At 48.5% G+C, this 23,119-nt stretch overlaps 1 protein-coding gene across 2 annotated transcripts in view; it reads left to right on the top strand.

Moving 5' to 3' along the window:
* LOC115082010 (transforming acidic coiled-coil-containing protein 2-like) overlaps positions 1–23,119 on the top strand; it is a 193,583-nt gene that overhangs the window by 22,776 nt on the left and 147,688 nt on the right. For both annotated transcript variants that reach the window (XM_029586271.1, XM_029586270.1), the window contains exon 2: positions 11,319–11,531. In XM_029586271.1, coding sequence (XP_029442131.1) covers positions 11,473–11,531 — 59 coding nt within the window. In that variant the 5' untranslated portion in view covers positions 11,319–11,472. The remainder of the gene's footprint in view (positions 1–11,318; positions 11,532–23,119) is intronic.

Here is a 23,119-nt window from a genome sequence, read left to right as displayed (position 1 = left end):
CCCTTAACAGAAACATGGGGGTAACCTGCACGGAGCAGCAGTTACTACCCTTAACAGAAACATGGGGGTAACCTGCACGGAGCAGCAGTTACTGACCTTAACGGAAACATGGGGGTAACCTGCACGGAGCGGCAGTTACTCCCCTTAACAGAAACATGGGGGTAACCTGCACGGAGCGGCAGTTACTACCCTTAACAGAAACATGGGGGTAACCTGCACGGAGCGGCAGTTACTACCCTTAACAGAAACATGGGGGTAACCTGCATGGAGCGGCAGTTACTACCCTGCACGGAGCGGCAGTTACTACCCTTAACAGAAACATGGGGGTGACCTGCACGGAGCGGCAGTTACTACCCTTAACAGAAACATGGGGGTAACCTGCACGGAGAGGCAGTTACTACCCTTAACAGAAACATGGGGGTAACCTGCACGGAGAGGCAGTTACTACCCTTAACAGAAACATGGGGGTAACCTGCACGGAGCGGCAGTTACTACCCTTAACAGAAACATGGGGGTGACCTGCACGGAGAGGCAGTTACTACCCTGAACAGAAACATGGGGGTAACCTGCACGGAGCGGCAGTTACTACCCTTAACAGAAACATGGGGGTAACCTGCACGGAGGGGCAGTTACTGCCCTTAACAGAAACATGGGGGTAACCTGCACGGAGCGGCAGTTACTACCCTTAACAGAAACATGGAGGTAACCTGCACGGAGCGGCAGTTACTGCCCTTAACAGAAACATGGGGGTAACCTGCACGGAGCGGCAGTTACTGCCCTTAACAGAAACATGGAGGTAACCTGCACGGAGCGGCAGTTACTGCCCTTAACAGAAACATGGAGGTAACCTGCACGGAGCGGCAGTTACTGCCCTTAACAGAAACATGGAGGTAACCTGCACGAAGCAACAGTTACTGCCCTTAACAGAAACATGGAGGTAACCTGCACGGAGCAGCAGTTACTGCCCTTAACAGAAACATGGGGGTATCCTGCACGGAGCAGCAGTTACTGCCCTTAACAGAAACATGGAGGTAACCTGCACGGAGCGGCAGTTACTGCCCTTAACAGAAACATGGAGGTAACCTGCACGGAGCGGCAGTTATTACCCTTAACAGAAACATGGGGGTAACCTGCACGGAGCGGCAGTTACTGCCCTTAACAGAAACATGGGGATAACCTGCACGGATCAGCAGTTATTACCCTTAACAGAAACATGGGGGTAACCTGCACGGATCAGCAGTTATTACCCTTAACAGAAACATGGGGGTAACCTGCACGGATCAGCAGTTATTACCCTTAACAGAAACATGGGGGTAACCTGCACGGAGCGGCAGTTATTACCCTTAACAGAAACATGGGGGTAACCTGCACGGATCAGCAGTTATTACCCTTAACAGAAACATGGGGGTAACCTGCACGGAGCAGCAGTTACTGCCCTTAACAGAAACATGGAGGTAACCTGCACGGAGCAGCAGTTACTGCCCTTAACAGAAACATGGGGGTAACCTGCACGAAGCAGCAGTTACTACCCTTAACAGAAACATGGGGATAACCTGCACGGAGCGGCAGTTACTGCCCTTAACAGAAACATGGGGGTAACCTGCACGGAGCAGCAGTTACTGCCCTTAACAGAAACATGGGGGTAACCTGCACGGAGCAGCAGTTACTGCCCTTAACAGAAACATGGGGGTAACCTGCACGGAGCGGCAGTTACTACCCTTAACAGAAACATGGGGATAACCTGCACAGAGTGGCAGTTACTACCCTTAACAGAAACATGGAGGTAACCTGCACGGAGCAGCAGTTACTGCCCTTAACAGAAACATGGGGATAACCTGCACAGAGTGGCAGTTACTACCCTTAACAGAAACATGGAGGTAACCTGCACAGAGCGGCAGTTACTACCCTTAACAGAAACATGGGGATAACCTGCACAGAGCGGCAGTTACTACCCTTAACAGAAACATGGGGGTAACCTGCACGGAGCGGCAGTTACTCCCCTTAACAGAAACATAGGGGTAACCTGCACGGAGCGGCAGTTACTACCCTTAACAGAAACATGGGGATAACCTGCATGGAGCGGCAGTTACTACCCTTAACAGAAACATGGGGATAACCTGCACAGAGCGGCAGTTACTACCCTTAACAGAAACATGGGGGTAACTTACATGGAGCAGCAGTTACTACCCTTAACAGAAACATGGGGATAACCTGCACGGAGTGGCAGTTACTACCCTTAACAGAAACATGGGGGTAACCTGCATGGAGCGGCAGTTACTACCCTTAACAGAAACATGGAGGTAACCTGCATGGAGCAGCAGTTACCACCCTTAACAGAAACATGGAGGTAACCTGCACGGAGCAGCAGTTACTACCCTTAACAGAAACATGGGGGTAACCTGCATGGAGCGGCAGTTACCACCCTTAACAGAAACATGGGGATAACCTGCACGGAGCGGCAGTTACTACCCTTAACAGAAACATGGGGATAACCTGCACGGAGTGGCAGTTACTACCCTTAACAGAAACATGGGGGTAACCTGCATGGAGCGGCAGTTACTACCCTTAACAGAAACATGGAGGTAACCTGCATGGAGCAGCAGTTACCACCCTTAACAGAAACATGGAGGTAACCTGCACGGAGCAGCAGTTACTACCCTTAACAGAAACATGGGGGTAACCTGCACGGAGCGGCAGTTACCACCCTTAACAGAAACATGGGGATAACCTGCACGGAGCGGCAGTTACTACCCTTAACAGAAACATGGGGGTAACCTGCATGGAGCGGCAGTTACTACCCTTAACAGAAACATGGAGGTAACCTGCATGGAGCAGCAGTTACCACCCTTAACAGAAACATGGGGGTAACCTGCATGGAGCGGCAGTTACTACCCTTAACAGAAACATGGGGGTAACCTGCATGGAGCAGCAGTTACCACCCTTAACAGAAACATGGAGGTAACCTGCACGGAGAGGCAGTTATTACCCTTAACAGAAACATGGGGTAACCTGCACAGAGCGGCAGTTACTACCCTTAACAGAAACATGGGGGTAACCTGCACAGAGCGGCAGTTACTGCCCTTAACAGAAACATGGAGGTAACCTGCACAGAGCGGCAGTTATTACCCTTAACAGAAACATGGGGGTAACCTGCACAGAGCGGCAGTTACTCCCCTTAACAGAAACATGGGGGTAACCTGCATGGAGCGGCAGTTACTGCCCTTAACAGAAACATGGGGGTAACCTACACGGAGCAGCAGTTACTGCCCTTAACAGAAACATGGGGGTAACCTGCACGGAGCGGCAGTTACTACCCTTAACAGAAACATGGGGGTAACCTGCACGGAGCGGCAGTTACTACCCTTAACAGAAACATGGGGGTGACCTGCACGGAGCAGCAGTTACTACTCTTAACAGAAACATGGGGGTAACCTGCATGGAGCAGCAGTTACTGCCCTTAACAGAAACATGGAGGTAACCTGCACGGAGCGGCAGTTATTGCCCTTAACAGAAACATGGGGGTAACCTGCATTGAGCGGCAGTTACTGCCCTTAACAGAAACATGGAGGTAACCTGCACGGAGCGGCAGTTACTCCCCTTAACAGAAACATGGGGGTAACCTGCATGGAGCGGCAGTTACTGCCCTTAACAGAAACATGGGGGTAACCTACATGGAGCGGCAGTTACTGCCCTTAACAGAAACATGGGGGTAACCTGCACGGAGCGGCAGTTACTACCCTTAACAGAAACATGGGGGTAACCTGCACGGAGCGGCAGTTACTACCCTTAACAGAAACATGGGGGTGACCTGCACGGAGCAGCAGTTACTACTCTTAACAGAAACATGGGGGTAACCTGCATTGAGCGGCAGTTACTACCCTTAACAGAAACATGGGGGTAACCTACATGGAGCAGCAGTTACTACCCTTAACAGAAACATGGGGGTAACTGCACAGAGCGGCAGTTACTACCCTTAACAGAAACATGGAGGTAACCTGCATGGAGCAGCAGTTACTACCCTTAACAGAAACATGGGGGTAACCTACATGGAGCAGCAGTTACTACCCTTAACAGAAACATGGGGGTAACCTGCACGGAGCGGCAGTTACTACCCTTAACAGAAACATGGGGGTGACCTGCACGGAGCAGCAGTTACTACTCTTAACAGAAACATGGGGGTAACCTGCATTGAGCGGCAGTTACTACCCTTAACAGAAACATGGGGGTAACCTACATGGAGCAGCAGTTACTACCCTTAACAGAAACATGGGGGTAACTGCACAGAGCGGCAGTTACTACCCTTAACAGAAACATGGAGGTAACCTGCATGGAGCAGCAGTTACTACCCTTAACAGAAACATGGGGTAACCTGCATTGAGCGGCAGTTACTACCCTTAACAGAAACATGGGGGTAACCTACATGGAGCAGCAGTTACTACCCTTAACAGAAACATGGGGGTAACTGCACAGAGCGGCAGTTACTACCCTTAACAGAAACATGGAGGTAACCTGCACGGAGCGGCAGTTACTACCCTTAACAGAAACATGGGGTAACCTGCACGGAGCGGCAGTTACTACCCTTAACAGAAACATGGGGGTAACCTGCACGGAGCAGCATTACCATATGAAACTTGCTGGGCAGACTGGATGGACAATTTGGTCTTTTTCTGCCTTTGTTAAGTTAATATCTGCCGCTGTCTTTAAATCTCTCTCTCTCTCTGGGGGGACCTGCAGGTTCAGGACAGGAGGAGGGTTTAGCAGTGGTGGCAGGGGCTCAGAGGTAATAAAGAGAAAAGACACCAGCCCCAGGGGGAGGGGAATGCTGGCATCTACCACGGGTTGAGGAGCCTGCACAATGTCCAGGGTGGCTGAAGATTTCCTCCTGCAGGTGCTGGGGAGGGGGAGCTGGCAGTCTGTGGGATGAGAGGGAGGGTCTGCCTGCTCTCTTTGCAGGTGGGGTGGGAGTAGGGGCTGCTAGTCTGTGATTTTTTTTTTGAAGGGGTTAATAAACATGTGGATAAAGGTGAACTGGTAGATGTAGTGAACTTGGATTTTCAGAAGGCGTTTGACACAGGTTCCTCATGAGAAGCTTCTAGGAAAAGTAAAAAGTCATGGGATAGGTGGCGATGTCCTTTCGTGGATTGCAAACTGGCTAAAAGACAGGAAACAGAGAGTAGGATTAAATGGGCAATTTTCTCAGTGGAAGGGAGTGGGCAGTGGAGTGCCTCAGGGATCTGTATTGGGACCCTTACTGTTCAATATATTTATAAATGATCTGGAAAGAAATACGACGAGTGAGATAATCAAATTTGCAGATGATACAAAATTGTTCAGAGTAGTTAAATCACAAGCAGATTGTGATAAATTGCAGGAAGACCTTGTGAGACTGGAAAATTGGGCATCCAAATGGTAGATGAAATTTAATGTGGATAAGTGCAAGGTGATGCATATAGGGAAAAATAACCCATGCTATAGTTACACAATGTTGGGTTCCATATTAGGTGCTACTACCCAAGAAAGAGATCTAGGTGTCATAGTGGATAACACATTGAAATCGTCGGCTCAGTGTGCTGCAGTCAAAAAAGCAAACAGAATGTTGGGAATTATTAGAAAGGGAATGGTGAATAAAACGGAAAATGTCATAATGCCTCTGTATCGCTCCATGGTGAGACCGCACCTTGAATACTGTGTACAATTCTGGTCACCGCATCTCATAAAAGATATAATTGCGATGGAGAAGGTACAGAGAAGGGCAACCAAAATGATAAAGGGGATGGAACAGCTCCCCTATGAGGAAAGACTAAAGAGGTTAGGACATTCTTTTCTCAAATCAGTTTGGTTTTAGGAAAAAGTTTAATACTGAAACCTTATTAATCATGCTAATGGACACCGTGCTAAGAGGTTTTGACAGTGGGCAAAGTTACTTTTTAATACTATTAGATTTCTCCACAGCCTTCGATACAGTAGACCACACAATACCATGCAACCGCCTGCTTGGAATAGGAATTACAGACACCGTATTAAAATGTTAAATATTAAACTTTAAAATGTAAAATGTTAAACTTTAATAGTTTTCCTGTATACTTGTGTTAATGTATTCTGCCTTGAGGCAACTGTTTTAATGTATTTCCGCCCTGGAGGCGACTGTTCAGTTCCTTGTAAACCGGTGCGATATGTATTCTGTACAGGAACATCGGTATAGAAAAGTTAAAAATAAATAAAAAAAATAAATAAATAAAAATGGTTTTCTTCCTTTCTCAGTAAGCGCTCTTTCGAAGTAAAAATAAAAAACGCGGCGCCCAATAAAATCCCGCAGGGGTCTTTAACGTGCGTCTATTGCCAGTCTGTCACCTACTTACGGGACTAAGCCTGAAGTTTTATATTTACTCCCACGATATCCAATTCCTTGTTCCCGTTGAAGATACAATCGGAAAGCCATTTAAGGTTACCATAGTATTCCTAAATGCAATAAAACAACTTCTCTCGCACATGAAACTAGTATTAAATTATACTGTTAGAAAGGAAATGCAGAAATCCCCCCAATAACATCTGAGAATAATATTAAGATAAATCCCACTGTCTTTGTGAGAGACCCGCGGAATAATTTTAGATTCAGATCTAAGTTTAAGAAGAGACATATCCATCAAACTGAAAGAGGGCTGCTCCAAGCTTCCCACGCTGCCGAGGCTGAAACCACTACTCGAAAAAAAACAAATGATTTTAGGAGAGTACTTCAATCCCTCATCTTCTCCAGCATTGACCAATTACGACTTCCCCAATCCCCAATCCGCCCTTTACAAGTATTGCAGGTCGCAGCCGCTAGAGTTTTGACCTGGAGTAAAAAATGTGACCCCATCGCACCGATTTAAATTTCATTGCATTGGCTGCCAATCAAATATCGTTCACAATACAAAACAGCCTGCATTTTACATAAAATTATTTATGGTTAAATGCGGCCATTCCCTTACACATTCCTCAGGTCAGCAAATAAGGGGCTACTGACAATTCCCTCAGTGAAATCAGCACACCTTAGTCAGGTGAGAGAGCGCCAGCGGTCTGGATAGCAGGCCCCCAACCCTGCAATACCTTACCAGCTGAGATAAAAAAATCCAAGTCCAAATTGAAAACCTGGCCATTCAGCTGTGCATATGCAGAACCTAACTAAAAAATGGCTTTTATTTTTACTGTTTATTTTAGAAGTTTTAACTCTATTACTTGTATTTCTTTTTATTGTTTGTAATTTATACTGTAACTGTTTTATAGTTTAACTTTCTATGAATTCATAATTATTTATTATTTTACAGTTACATAACTGTTAGTAATCTGTTTTTACCAATGATTTATTGTATTTCTTCTTTTATATTGTAAACTGTTGTGATGGAACTACCGATTCGACAGTATATAAAACATAATAAACTAGAAACTAGACTGTTCAGCTTGGAGAAGAGACGACTGAGGGGGGATATGATAGAGCTCTTTAAGATCATGAGAGGTCTAGAACAGGTAGATGTGAATCGGTTATTTACTCTTTCGGATAATAGAAGGACTAGGGGGCACTCCATGAAGTTAGCATGGGGCACATTTAAAACTAATCGGAGAAAGTTCTTTTTTACTCTACGCACAATTAAACTCTGGAATTTGTTGCCAGAGGATGTGGTTAGTGCAGTTAGTATAGCTGGGTTTAAAAAAGGATTGGATAAGTTCTTGGAGGAGAAGTCCATTACCTGCTATTAAGTTCACTTAGAGAATAGCCACTGCCATTAGCAATGGTTACATGGAATAGACTTAGTTTTTGGGTACTTGCCAGGTTCTTGTGGCCTGGATTGGCCACTGTTGGAAACAGGATGCTGGGCTTGATGGACCCTTGATCTAACCCAGTATGGCATTTTCTTATGTTCTTATGTGATGAGAGGAAGAGTCTGAGATGTCTCTTTACAGGTGGGGTGGGAGAAGGGGACAGGCCGTCTGTGTAATGAGAGGTTAGAGCTAGATTGTCTCTGTATAATGAGAGGGAGGATCTGGGATGTTTCTTTGTAAGATGAGGAGAAGAGTCTGGGATGTCTCTCTGCAGATTGGGTGGGAGGAGGGGGCTTGCAGTCTGTGATCAAAGGGAGGATCTGGAATATCTCCCTTTATAATGAGAGGGGGGACTGGGATGTCTCTCTGTAAGATTAGAGGGGGGACTGGGATGTCTCTCTGTAAAATGAGAGGGTGGGACTGGGATGTCTCTCTGAAAGATGAGAGGATGGGACTGGGATGTCTCTCTGTAAGATGAGAGGGTGGGACTGGGATGTCTCTATAAGATTAGAGGGGGGACTGGGATGTCTCTCTGTAAGATTAGAGGGGGACTGGGATGTCTCTTTGTAAAATAAGAGGGTGGGACTGGGATGTCTCTCTGTACAATGAGAGGGTGGGACTGGGATGTCTCTCTGTAAGATGAGAGGGTGGGATTGGGATGTCTCTCTGTATAATGAGAAGGGGAATGGGATGTCTCTGTATAATGAGAGGGGGGACTGGGATGTCTCTCTGTAAGATGAGAGGGGGTCTGGGATGTCTCTCTGTAAAATGAGAGGGTGGGACTGGGATTACTTTGTGTATAATGAGAGGGTGAGACTGGGATATCTCTCTGTTTCATGAGAGGGGGGACTGGGATGTCTGTCTGTAAGATGAGAGGGTGGGACTGGGATGTCTCTCTGTATAATGAGAGGGGGGACTGGGATGTCTCTCTGTATAATGAGAGGGTGGGACTGGGATGTCTCTCTGTATGATGAGAGGGGGGATTGGGATGTCTCTCTGTAAGATGAGAGGTGGACTGGGATGTCTCTCTGTATAATGAGAGGGGGACTGGGATGTCTCTCTGAAAGATGAGAGGGGACTGGGATGACTCTGTAAAATGAGAGGGTGGGACTGGGATGTCTCTCTGTAAGATTAGAGGGGGGACTAGGATGTCTCTGTGTAAGATAAGAGGGGAGGATTGGGATGTCTCTCTGTAAGATGAGAGAGTGGGACTAGGATTTCTCTCTGTATAATGAGGGGGGACTGGGATGTCTCTCTGAAAGATGAGAGGGGGGACTGGGATGACTCTGTAAAATGAGAGGGTGGGACTGGGATGTCTCTGTGTAAGATGAGAGAGTGGGACTGGGATGTCTCTCTCTGCATAATGAGAGGGGGACTGGGATGTCTCTCTGAAAGATTAGAGGGGGGACTGGGATGTCTCTATGTAAGATAAGAGGGGAGGATTGGGATGTCTCTCTGTAAGATGAGAGAGTGGGACTGGGATGTCTCTCTGTATAATGAGAGGGGGACTGGGATGTCTCTCTGAAAGATGAGAGGGGGGACTGGGATGACTCTGTAAAATGAGAGGGTGGGACTGGGATGTCTCTGTGTAAGATGAGAGAGTGGGACTGGGATGCCTCTCTGTATAATGAGAGGGGGACTGGGATGTCTCTCTGAAAGATGAGAGGGGGGACTGGGATGACTCTGTAAAATGAGAGGGTGGGACTGGGATGTCTCTGTGTAAGATGAGAGAGTGGGACTGGGATGTCTCTCTGAAAGATGAGAGGGGGGACTGGGATGACTCTGTAAAATGAGAGGGTGGGACTGGGATGTCTCTGTGTAAGATGAGAGAGTGGGACTGGGATGCCTCTCTGTATAATGAGAGGGGGACTGGGATGTCTCTCTGAAAGATGAGAGGGGGGACTGGGATGACTCTGTAAAATGAGAGGGTGGGACTGGGATGTCTCTGTGTAAGATGAGAGAGTGGGACTGGGATGTCTCTCTTTATAATGAGAGGGTGGGACTGGGATGTCTCTCTGTAAGATGAGAGAGTGGGACTGGGATGTCTCTCTGTATAATGAGAGGGGGACTGGGATGTCTCTCTGAAAGATGAGAGGGGACTGGGATGACTCTGTAAAATGAGAGGGTGGGACTGGGATGTCTCTGTGTAAGATGAGAGGTGGGACTGGGATGGCTCTCTGTAAGATGAGAGGGGGACTGGGATGTCTCTCTGTATAATGAGAGGGTGGGACTGGGATGTCTCTATAAGATTAGAGGGGGGACTGGGATGTCTCTCTGTAAGATGAGAGGTGGACTGGGATGTCTCTCTGTAAGATTAGAGGGGGGACTGGGATGTCTCTCTGTAAGATGAGAGGGTGGGGACTGGGATGTCTCTCTGTAAAATGAGAGGGGGACTGGGATGTCTCTCTGTAAGATGAGAGGGGGGACTGGGATGTCTCTCTGTAAGATTAGAAGGGGGACTGGGATGTCTCTCTGTATGATGAGAGGGAGGACTGTGATGTCTCTGTAAGTTTAGGGGGAGGGTCTGGGATGTCTCTGTGCAGGTGCTGAGGAGGTAGAAGCTGGCAGTCTGTTTGAGAGCGAGAGTCTGGGATGTCTCCGTGCAGGTGCTGAGGATGCAGATGCTGGCAGTCTGTCTGAGAGCGAGACTCTGCAGGTTGGGGGGGGGGGGGGGAGGGGGCTGGCAGTCTGTGTGATGAGAGGGAGGATCTCCGGTGTCTCTCTGTAAGATGAGGGGAGGGTCTGGGATGTCTCCCTGCAGGTTGAGGGGGGAGGGGGCTGGCAGTCTGTGTGATGAGAGGGAGGATCTCCGGTGTCTCTCTGTAAAATGAGGGGGAGGGTCTGGGATGTCTCCGTGCAGGTTGTGGGGTGAGGGGGCTGGCAGTCTGTGTGATGAGAGGGAGGATCTCCGGTGTCTCTCCGTAAGATGAGGGGAGTGTCTGGGATGTCTCTGTGCAGATGCTGAGGAGGTAGAAGCTGGCAGTCTGTCTGAGAGCGAGAGTCTGCAGGTTGGGGGGGGGGGGGGGGGGAAGGGGGCTGGCAGTCTGTGTGATGAGAGGGAGGATCTCCGGTGTCTCTCCGTAAGATGAGGGGAGGGTCTGGGATGTCTCTGTGCAGGTGCTGAGGAGGTAGAAGCTGACAGTCTGTCTGAGAGCGAGAGTCTGGGATGTCTCTGTGCAGGTTGGGAGGGGGAGGGGGCTGGCAGTCTGCGTGATGAGAGGGAGGATCTCCGGTGTCCTCTCCGTAAGATGGGGAGAGGGTCTGGGATGTCTCTGTGCAGGTGCTGAGGAGGTAGAAGCTGGCAGTCTGTCTGAGAGCGAGAGTCTGCAGGTTGGGGAGGGGGCTGGCAGTCTGTGTGATGAGAGGGAGGGTCCAGGACGTCTCTCTGTTGCCAGGTTCAGTAGCCAGTGCTCCTGCTTTCCCTGCTCTTCCTGCTGGGTGGCTGCTGATGTCACCGGGATATTGTTCTGCTGCACACGGGCATCGTTCCTGCTTTCATTTTGGATTCTCTTCGCCATCAGACTGGACTGGAGGTTCCGCCTTTGCTGATGATTTTTCCCGGCCCGATGTGAGCTGCAGTTTTCCCCGTGGCACTGCATTGTCCCACCGCCACTGCTGGCCCATCCCTCGCTGCCGGGGAGCTACGGACAGCTGCAGCCGGGGGACAGGCTGAGGATGGGAGGGACACAGTCAGCACTGCAGCAAGAGCAGGCCAGAGAACCCTCAGAGACAATGTAAGTGCAGGAGGCTTTCTATCATCTTCTGCCCCGCCTGACACAGCCCAGAGGCTAAGGATCCGTGTCTGCAGTGACCTCCCTTACATGTTCCCAGGGGCCGAGGCTCAGGGTCTGCAGTGACCTCCCCTGCATGTTCCCAGGGGCCGAGGCTCAGGGTCTGCAGTGACCTCCCCTGCATGTTCCCAGGGGCCGAGGCTCAGGGTCTGCAGTGACCTCCCCTGCATGATCCCAGGGGCCGAGGCTCAGGGTCTGCAGTGACCTCCCCTGCATGATCCCAGGGGCCGAGGCTCAGGGCCTGCAGTGACCTCCCCTGCATGATCCCAGGGGCCGAGGCTTCAGGGTCTGCAGTGACCTCCCCTGCATGATCCCAGGGCCGAGGCTCAGGGTCTGCAGTGACCTCCCCTGCATGATCCCAGGGGCCGAGGCTCAGGTCTGCAGTGACCTCCCCTGCATGATCCCAGGGGCCGAGGCTCAGGGCCTGCAGTGACCTCCCCTGCATGTTCCCAGGGGCCGAGGCTCAGGGCCTGCAGTGACCTCCCCTGCATGTTCCCAGGGGCCGAGGCTCAGGGCCTGCAGTGACCTCCCCTGCATGTTCCCAGGGGCCGAGGCTCAGGGCCTGCAGTGACCTCCCCTGCATGTTCCCAGGGGCCGAGGCTCAGGGTCTGCAGTGACCTCCCCTGCATGTTCCCAGGGGCCGAGGCTCAGGGTCTGCAGTGACCTCCCCTGCATGATCCCAGGGGCCGAGGCTCAGGGTCTGCAGTGACTTCCCCTGCATGATCCCAGGGGCCGAGGCTCAGGGCCTGCAGTGACCTCCCCTGCATGTTCCCAGGGGCCGAGGCTCAGGGTCTGCAGTGACCTCCCCTGCATGATCCCAGGGGCCGAGGCTCAGGTCTGCAGTGACCTCCCCTGCATGATCCCAGGGGCCGAGGCTCAGGTCTGCAGTGACCTCCCCTGCATGTTCCCAGGGGCCGAGGCTCAGGGTCTGCAGTGACCTCCCCTGCATGATCCCAGGGGCCGAGGCTCAGGTCTGCAGTGACCTCCCCTGCATGATCCCAGGGGCCGAGGCTCAGGGTCTGCAGTGACCTCCCCTGCATGATCCCAGGGGCCGAGGCTCAGGGTCTGCAGTGACCTCCCCTGCATGATCCCAGGGGCCGAGGCTCAGGGTCTGCAGTGACCTCCCCTGCATGTTCCCAGGGGCCGAGGCTCAGGGTCTGCAGTGACCTCCCCTGCATGATCCCAGGGGCCGAGGCTCAGGGTCTGCAGTGACCTCCCCTGCATGATCCCAGGGGCCGAGGCTCAGGGTCTGCAGTGACCTCCCCTGCATGATCCCAGGGGCCGAGGCTCAGGGTCTGCAGTGACCTCCCCTGCATGATCCAGGGGCCGAGGCTCAGGGTCTGCAGTGACCTCACCTGCATGTTTCCCAGGGGCCGAGGCTCAGGGTCTGCAGTGACCTCCCCTGCATGATCCCAGGGGCCGAGGCTCAGGGTCTGCAGTGACCTCCCCTGCATGATCCCAGGGGCCGAGGCTCAGGGTCTGCAGTGACTTCCCCTGCATGATCCCAGGGGCCGAGGCTCAGGGTCTGCAGTGACCTCCCCTGCATGATCCCAGGGGCCGAGGCTCAGGGCCTGCAGTGACCTCCCCTGCATGATCCCAGGGGCCGAGGCTCAGGGTCTGCAGTGACCTCCCCTGCATGATCCCAGGGGCCGAGGCTCAGGGTCTGCAGTGACCTCCCCTGCATGATCCCAGGGGCCGAGGCTCAGGGTCCTGCAGTGACCTCCCCTGCATGATCCCAGGGGCCGAGGCTCAGGGTCTGCAGTGACCTCCCCTGCATGATCCCAGGGGCCGAGGCTCAGGGTCTGCAGTGACCTCCCCTGCATGTTCCCAGGGGCCGAGGCTCAGGGTCTGCAGTGACCTCCCCTGCATGATCCCAGGGGCCGAGGCTCAGGGTCTGCAGTGACCTCCCTTGCATGTTCCCAGGGGCCGAGGCTCAGGGTCTGCAGTGACCCTCCCTTGCATGTTCCCAGGGGCCGAGGCTCAGGGTCTGCAGTGACCTCCCTTGCATGTTCCCCAGGGGCCGAGGCTCAGGGTCTGCAGTGACCTCCCTTGCATGTTCCCAGGGGCCGAGGCTCAGGGTCTGCAGTGACCTCCCTTGCATGTTCCCAGGGGCCGAGGCTCAGGGTCTGCAGTGACCTCCCTTGCATGATCCCAGGGGTCGAGGGGTCAGGGTCTGCAGTGACCTCCCTTGCATGTTCCCAGGGGCCGAGGCTCAGGGTCTGCAGTGACCTCCCCTGCATGTTCCCAGGGGCCGAGGCTCAGGGTCTGCAGTGACCTCCCTTGCATGTTCCCAGGGGCCGAGGCTCAGGGTCTGCAGTGACCTCCCTTGCATGATCCCAGGGGTCGAGGGTCAGGGTCTGCAGTGACCTCCCTTGCATGTTCCCAGGGGCCGAGGCTCAGGGTCTGCAGTGACCTCCCCTGCATGATCCCAGGGGCCGAGGCTCAGGTCTGTAGTGACCTCCCCTGCATGATCCCAGGGGCCGAGGCTCAGGGTCTGCAGTGACCTCCCCTGCATGATCCCAGGGGCCGAGGCTCAGGGTCTGCAGTGACCTCTGACACGTACCCGGAGGCTGAGAATCACATGTGACTTCCTCACACATGCCCAGTGGCAGAGGATCGGGGTATGAAGTGACCTCTCTGACCTGTACCCAGGCGCTGAGGGCCAGGGTCTGCAGTGACCTCTGACACGTACCCGGAAGCTGAGGAACACATGTGACTTCCTCACATGTGCCCAGTGGCAGAGGATCGGGGTCTGAAGTGACCTCCCTGACCTGTACCCAGATGCCAAGGCCTGGGATGTTTCGGTGCAGGTTGGCTGGGAGGAGGGGGCTAGCCGTCTGGCCGTCAGTCCTGACATGCACCCGAGGATGAAGCTCAGGGTCTGCAGTGAACTCCCTGACACCTACTCAATGGCTGAGGCCCAGTGTATGCAGTGATGTCTCTGAGGCCCAGTGTATGCAGTGATGTCTCTGAGGCTCAGTGTATGCAGTGATGTCTCTGAGGCTCAGTGTCTGCAGTGAGCTCCTCACATGTACTCTGGATACTTGCCTTGTGCTATTTATATTATTTCGGATTTAGTAGTACAGAAAGCATGGATATATTTATTTATTTAGAAACTTTTGTTATCATTGAGTTTCAGAGTCAGTGATGCTAGATTAGTCCATCCAGTCTCCACATTATTTCTCTATACACTGCAAAGATATATCCACCCTAGAAGCAGAGTGCTTTGTTTAATGTTTAGTGATGTTTATGTGTGTAGGAAAGCTATAAAACACATACATTGGATTTTTGTGTTTAGCTCTGTGTATATGTATAGGGTAACTATAAAACACATACATTGGATTCTTGTGTTCTGGGTCTAACTGAGTATATACGTAGGACAGCTATAATACACGTACATTGGGTTCTGGTGTTATCTTCTCTGCCTAGCTCTGTGTATATGTATAGGGTAACTATAAAACACATACATTGGATTCTTGTGTTCTGGGACTAACTGAGTATATACGTAGGACAGCTATAATACACGTACATTGGGTTCTGGTGTTATCTTCTCTGCCTAGCTCTGTGTATATGTATAGGACAGCTATAAAACACATACATTGGATTCTTGTGTTCTGGGTCTAACTGAGTATATACGTAGGACAGCTATAATACACGTACATTGGGTTCTGGTGTTATCTTCTCTGCCTAGCTCTGTGTATATGTATAGGACAGCTATAAAACACATACATTGGATTCTTGTGTTCTGGGACTAACTGAGTATATACGTAGGACAGCTATAATACACGTACATTGGGTTCTGGTGTTATCTTCTCTGCCTAGCTCTGTGTATATGTATAGGACAGCTATAAAACACATACATTGGATTCTTGTGTTCTGGGTCTAACTGAGTATATACGTAGGACAGCTATAATACACGTACATTGGGTTCTGGTGTTATCTTCTCTGCCTAGCTCTGTGTATATGTATAGGATAGCTATAAAACACATACATTGGATTCTTGTGTTCTGGGACTAACTGAGTATATACGTAGGACAGCTATAATACACGTACATTGGATTCTGGTGTTATCTTCTCTGCCTAGCTCTGTGTATATGTATAGGACAGCTATAAAACACATACATTGGATTCTTGTGTTCTGGGTCTAACTGAGTATATACGTAGGACAGCTATAATACACGTACATTGGGTTCTGGTGTTATCTTCTCTGCCTAGCTCTGTGTATATGTATAGGACAGCTATAAAACACATACATTGGATTCTTGTGTTCTGGGTCTAACTGTCACAGTCTCAGCTAAATTATATGTTAATACTCATCGCAAATGGCGTGCGATGCGAGTCCTAACAGAGACCGCAAAATTAGTAATGGATTTAAGAAGAGCCGTTGGTCACTAACTAATGGAATATTAATGGACTTGGTTGGATGTCACAGTTCTGAAGGAGTGATTCCCTGAGGCAGGACCCTTTGGTGGTCCGAAACGTGATCGTGTCGGGACTGAGTTTGAGACGCCATTTGCGATGAGTATTAACATATAATTTAGCTGAGACTGTGACTATTATCAAAGCTTAAAATAAGAGCTACTGAAGAGACGTTATATTTAGAAGTTCGTCAGCAAATTTTACTTAAAAGATAAAATACAAAAAAATGATATAAATAAATTAAAGTGACCCGATACCATAAGAAGAGTCTGTTACATTGTACTGACTCTAGGAGTAAGGGTCCTACAAAATTTGTAGTTTAAAGGTGGATGGCTTTATAATATATGTATAAATTTGGATACCAGTTTAAGCATATATTGGATATATATGCAACTCCAACATTGTTCTCTGCTTCAACAGCAAGAGTTAATGGGGAATTGGACTCAGACAGCAACCGGCCAGGGCCCTGACTGACGGTGGGAAACTGATAAATATAAGGGTGACTTGTATGGCGCAGTTGATACTACCAAAAGCTTGCTGGGCAGACCGGATGGACCGTTTGGTCCTTTTCTACCGTCATTTCTATGTTTCATACTTTGGGTTCTGGTGTTATCTTCTCTGCCTAGCTCTGTGTATATGTATAGGATAGCTATAAAACACATACATTGGGTTCTTGTGTTCTGGGTCTAACTGAGTATATACGTAGGACAGCTATAATACACGTACATTGGGTTCTGGTGTTATCTTCTCTGCCTAGCTCTGTGTATATGTATAGGATAGCTATAAAACACATACATTGGGTTCTTGTGTTCTGGATCTAACTGAGTATATACGTAGGACAGCTATAATACACGTACATTGGGTTCTGGTGTTATCTTCTCTGCCTAGCTCTGTGTATATGTATAGGGTAACTATAAAACACATACATTGGATTCTTGTGTTCTGGGTCTAACTGAGTATATACGTAGGACAGCTATAATACACGTACATTGGGTTCTGGTGTTATCTTCTCTGCCTAGCTCTGTGTATATGTATAGGGTAACTATAAAACACATACATTGGATTCTTGTGTTCTGGGTCTAACTGAGTATATACGTAGGACAGCTATAATACACGTACATTGGGTTCTGGTGTTATCTTCTCTGCCTAGCTCTGTGTATATGTATAGGATAGCTATAAAACACATACATTGGATTCTTGTGTTCTGGGTCTAACTGAGTATATACGTAGGACAGCTATAATACACGTACATTGGGTTCTGGTGTTATCTTCTCTGCCTAGCTCTGTGTATATGTATAGGATAGCTATAAAACACATACATTGGATTCTTGTGTTCTGGGTCTAACTGAGTATATACGTAGGACAGCTATAATACACGTCCATTGGGTTCTGGTGTTATCTTCTCTGCCTAGCTCTGTGTATATGTATAGGATAGCTATAAAACGCATACATTGGATTCTTGTGTTCTGGGTCTAACTGAGTATATACGTAGGACAGCTATAATACACGTCCATTGGGTTCTGGTGTTATCTTCTCTGCCTAGCTCTGTGTATATGTATAGGATAGCTATAAAACGCATACATTGGATTCTTGTGTTCTGGGTCTAACTGAGTATATACGTAGGACACCTATAATACACGTCCATTGGGTTCTGGTGTTATCTTCTCTGCCTAGCTCTGTGTATATGTATAGGATAGCTATAAAACACATACATTGGATTCTTGTGTTCTGGGTCTAACTGAGTATATACGTAGGACAGCTATAATACACGTCCATTGGGTTCTGGTGTTATCTTCTCTGCCTAGCTCTGTGTATATGTATGGGATAGCTATAAAACACATACATTGGATTCTTGTGTTCTGGGTCTAACTGAGTATATACGTAGGACAGCTATAATACACGTCCATTGGGTTCTGGTGTTATCTTCTCTGCCTAGCTCTGTGTATATGTATGGGATAGCTATAAAACACATACATTGGATTCTTGTGTTCTGGGTCTAACTGAGTATATACGTAGGACAGCTATAATACACGTACATTGGGTTCTGGTGTTATCTTCTCTGCCTAGCTCTGTGTATATGTATAGGATAGCTATAAAACACATACATTGGATTCTTGTGTTCTGGGTCTAACTGAGTATATACGTAGGACAGCTATAATACACGTACATTGGGTTCTGGTGTTATCTTCTCTGCCTAGCTCTGTGTATATGTATAGGACAGCTATAAAACACATACATTGGATTCTTGTGTTCTGGGTCTAACTGAGTATATACGTAGGACAGCTATAATACACGTACATTGGGTTCTGGTGTTATCTTCTCTGCCTAGCTCTGTGTATATGTATAGGACAGCTATAAAACACATACATTGGATTCTTGTGTTCTGGGTCTAACTGAGTATATACGTAGGACAGCTATAATACACGTACATTGGGTTCTGGTGTTATCTTCTCTGCCTAGCTCTGTGTATATGTATGGGATAGCTATAAAACACATACATTGGATTCTTGTGTTCTGGGTCTAACTGAGTATATACGTAGGACAGCTATAATACACGTACATTGGGTTCTGGTGTTATCTTCTCTGCCTAGCTCTGTGTATATGTATGGGATAGCTATAAAACACATACATTGGATTCTTGTGTTCTGGGTCTAACTGAGTATATACGTAGGACAGCTATAATACACGTACATTGGGTTCTGGTGTTATCTTCTCTGCCTAGCTCTGTGTATATGTAGGGGATAGCTATAAAACACATACATTGGATTCTTGTGTTATCTTCTATTCCTAGCTCTGTGTATGTGTATAGGGTAATTATAATACACGTACATTGGATTCTTGTGTTCTCTGTCTAGTTATGTTTATATAAGAACATAAGAACATGCCATACTGGGTCAGACCAAAGGTCCATCAAGCCCAGCATCCTGTTTCCAACTGTGGCCAATCCAGGCCATAAGAACATGGCAAGTACCCAAAAACTAAGTCTATTCCATGTTACTGTTGCTAGTAATAGCAATAGCAATGGCTATTTTTTAAGTCAACTTGATTAATAGCAGTTAATGGACTTCTCCAAGAACTTAGCCAATCCTTTTAAAACCCAGCTACACTAACCACATCCTCTGGCAACAATTGAGCTTAATTGTGCGTTGAGTGAAAAATAATTTTCTCTGATTAGTTTTAAATGTGCAACATGCTAACTTTATGACATGGCCCCTATTCCTTCCATTATAAGAAAGAGTAAATAACTGATTCACATTTACCCGTTCTAGACCTCTCATGATCTTAAAGACCTCTATCATAGCCCCACTCAGCCATCTCTTCTCCAAGCTGAACAACCCTTACCTCTTATGCCTTTCCTCATAGGGGAGCTGTTCCATCTCCCTTATCATTTTGGTTGCCCTTCTCTGTACCTTCTCTTTTACAATTATATCTTTTTTTGAGATGCGGTGACCAGAATTGTACACAGTATTCAAGGTGCGATCTCACCATGGAGCGATAGAGAGGCATTATGACATTTTCCGTTTTATTAACCATTCCCTTCCTAATAATTCCTAACATTCTGTTTGCTTTTTTGACTGCCGCAGCACACTGAGCCGACGATTTTAAAGTATTATCCACTGTGACGCCTAGATCTCTTTCCTGGGTGGTAGCTCCTAATATGGAACCCAACATTGTGTAACTACAGCAAGGGTTATTTTTCCCTATATGCATCACCTTGCACTTATCCACATTAAATTTCATCTGCCATTTGGATGCCCAATCTTCCAGTCTCGCAAAGTCCTCCTGCAATTTATCACAATGTGCTTGTGTTTTAACTACTCTGAATAAATTTGTATCATCTGCAAATTTGGAAAGCTCACTCGTTGTATTTCCTTCCAGATCATAAATGTGTATGTGTATATGTGTGAGTGAGATAACTGGATATACAGCACATATACTGGGTTCTTTTGCGGTGTTCTATATGTGTGTATGTGTATGTGTGTGACTCAGATAGCATGGGAGGATGGATATACGGCGCATACACTGGATTTTTGTGCGGTATTCTGTGCATGCGTGTGAGACATCTTGGGAGGAAGGATATACCATACATACTCTGCGTTCTTGTCTGCTGTTGTGTGTATTTGTGAGATAGCATGGGGGGATGGATATACAGCATATACACAGGGTTCATGTGCGGTGTTCTGTGTGTGTGTGTGTTTGTGAGATAGCTTGGGAGGATAGATATACATTATATGCAGTGGGTTTTTATATGGTGTTCTATGTGTATGTCTGTGTGTTTGCGTGTGTTTGTGTGTGTGATAGCATGGGAGGATGGATATTCAGCACATACACTGGGTTGTGCGATTTTCTATGTGTGTGTGAATGTGAGAGAGAGTGTGGGAGTATGGATATATATCACATACACAGGGTTCTTTTGCAGTGTTCTATGCGTGTGTGAGTGAGATAGCATGGAAGGATGGATATACAGCACATACACTGGGTTCTTCTGCGATTTTGTGTATATGTGTGAGTGAGATAGCTTGGGAGGATAGATATACATTACATGCACTGGGTTTTTGTGTGGTGTTCTATGTGTGTGTGTATGTGAGAGAGAGTGTGGGAGGATGGATATATAGCACATATACAGGGTTCTTGTGCGGTGTTCTGTGTATGTGTATGTGTGCGTTTGTGTGTGAGTGAGATAGCATGGGAGGATGATATACAGCACATACACTGGGTTCTTGTCTGGTGTTCTGTGTGTGTGTGTGAAATAGCTTGGGAGGATAGATATACATTATATGCACTGGGTTTTTGTGTGGTGTTCTATGTGTGTGTGTCTCTTTGTGTGTTTCTGTGTGTGAGTAAGATAGTGTGGGGGATGGATATACAGCAGATACACTGGGTTCTTGTGTGGTATTCTGTGTGTGTGTGTGTGTGTGTGTGAGTGAGATAGCATGGGAGGATGGTTAAACAGCACATACACTGGGTTTTTGTTTGGTCTATGTGTGTATATATATGTGAAAATTATTTATTTATTTATAACTTTTTTTTATACCGAAGTTCAGGTAACAGAATTACTTATCACTCCGGTTTACATTATAACAAGTAGAAAACAATGACAACATATGTCTTACAATGAACAAGGGAGTGAACAACTTGGATAATATAACATAACATAACATGGAACAGTAGCAGTATGCACTATTAGAGCGAGACTAGCACATGGGGGGAGGGGGAAGGAAGGTTGTTCGTGGAGGGGGGGAGGAGGGAGAACTTTCTTATTGATGAGTAAAAATATGAGCATAGGTTCTGGACGTCAAAAGTATTAAAACAGTCTATGGGTTCAGTCTATGGAAATAGCATGGGGGATGCATATACAGCATATACATTGGGTTCTTTTGCGGTGTTCTTTGTCTGTGTGTATGTGAGACAGAGATAGAGTGTGGGAGGATGGATATACAGCACATATACTGGATTCTTTTGTGGCGTTTGTGTGAGTGAGATAGCATGGGAGAATGGATATACATCACATAAACTGGGTGCTCGTGCGGTGTTCTGTGTGTGTGTGTGTCTGTGTGTAAGTGTGAGATAGCTTGGGAGGATGGATCTACAGCACATACACTGGGTTCTTATGTGGTCTTCTGTGTGCATGCTGTTACGCGGCTCGGCCCCCTAACCTCTTTCAAGTGAAACCAGGGCCTGGTCCCTCGTCCCTGGCAGTGGTAGGCCGCCAGCTCCATCCTCAGGCCGCCCCTGATGCTTCCGGCTCAGCTACAGATCCTGGTGCTCCGAGTTGGGCCTCTCCGCTTGGTCTGCGGAGAGATGCCGCTACTCAGCGCCGCGCCCTTCTCATCATTGTGTCTTAAGTAGGGCCCGCAGCGGGAACCGAGCCGCAGCCTCGGATGATGACGTCAGCGGAGCTCCGGTCCATAAGCCCAGGCTCCACTTCCTAGGATTGCCTTTGCAACAGATCTCCTCGCTGGTCGAGTACTCGTTGCCTCCTAGTGATTCTCCTTTGTTCCTGGTTCCTGATCCTCGCTGACTCCTGTTCCTGGTTTTCCTCGTTCCTGTGTTCCTGATCCTCAACCTATCCTCTGATTGCCTTCTCGGACCTTGAGCTCTACTTTGCCTGACCACGCTGTTGACTCTCTCCAAGCCCGGACCTCTGCTTTGCCTGACCATGCTGTGCATTGCCTGACTACTCTGTTGCCTCTCTCCAGACCCGGACCTCTGCATTGCTTGACTACGTTCTTGACTCTCTCCTCATCCAGACCTCAGCCTTGTTTGCCACTGCTTTCAGATTGCCACTGGCCCTGACTCAAGCTTGCCCTATGAAGCCTCTTCAGTCTAGGTCCTGGACTTGGCCTATTCAGGCTTCGGCCTGCTCTTGCTCGGACGCCCCGTTTGACTTTGTTTCTCTTGGCGCCCGGGTCTCCGGGACTCCGTCTCGTCCAGTACAGACTTCTTCTCTCCTCTGTTGCTGCCTCTGGGCTGACCTCAATCCTTCCATCGACGACGACATACGGAGGCCCACCTAAGCCTAGCCGGCCCTGGCACCCAAAGGCTCAACCTGCGGGGAACGAGGGCTAGTATTGGTGAGCCGCCAGCTGCCTCCGTCCATCAGCCCACTCCATCTGCCGATGGTGGGGACCCATAGGACCCTTCATACGGGTTGCATCAACCTCACCTCGGCCCAAGGGTTCACCTCCGGCGCAACACGTGTGACTCAGATAGCATGGGATGATGGACATACTTCCCATAGACTGGGTTTTTGTGTGGTGTTCTATGTGTGGGTGTCTGTGTGGGTGTGTGAGAGAGAGAGTGAGAAAGCATGGAAGGATGGATATATAGCACATATACTGGGTTCTTGTGCCGTGTTGTGTATGTGTGAGATAGCATGGGAGGGTAGATATATAGCACCTGCCCTGAGTTCTTGTGAGGTGTTTTGTATGTGTGTGAGTGAGATGGCATGGAGGATGGATATACAGCACATACACTGGGTTTTTGTGTATGTATTAAATAGCATGGGGGGGATGGATATACAGCACATACACTGGGTTATTTTGCGGTGTTCTGTGTGTGTGTGTGTATGTGTGTCTGTAAGAGATAGCATGGGGGGGATGGATATAAAG

This window comes from Rhinatrema bivittatum, unplaced genomic scaffold (assembly GCF_901001135.1).
Source record: "Rhinatrema bivittatum unplaced genomic scaffold, aRhiBiv1.1, whole genome shotgun sequence".
In the NCBI taxonomy this organism is placed as follows: domain Eukaryota; kingdom Metazoa; phylum Chordata; class Amphibia; order Gymnophiona; family Rhinatrematidae; genus Rhinatrema; species Rhinatrema bivittatum.
Note: the sequence above shows the minus strand (reverse complement) of the source record. Positions and strands in the feature narration are given on the sequence as shown.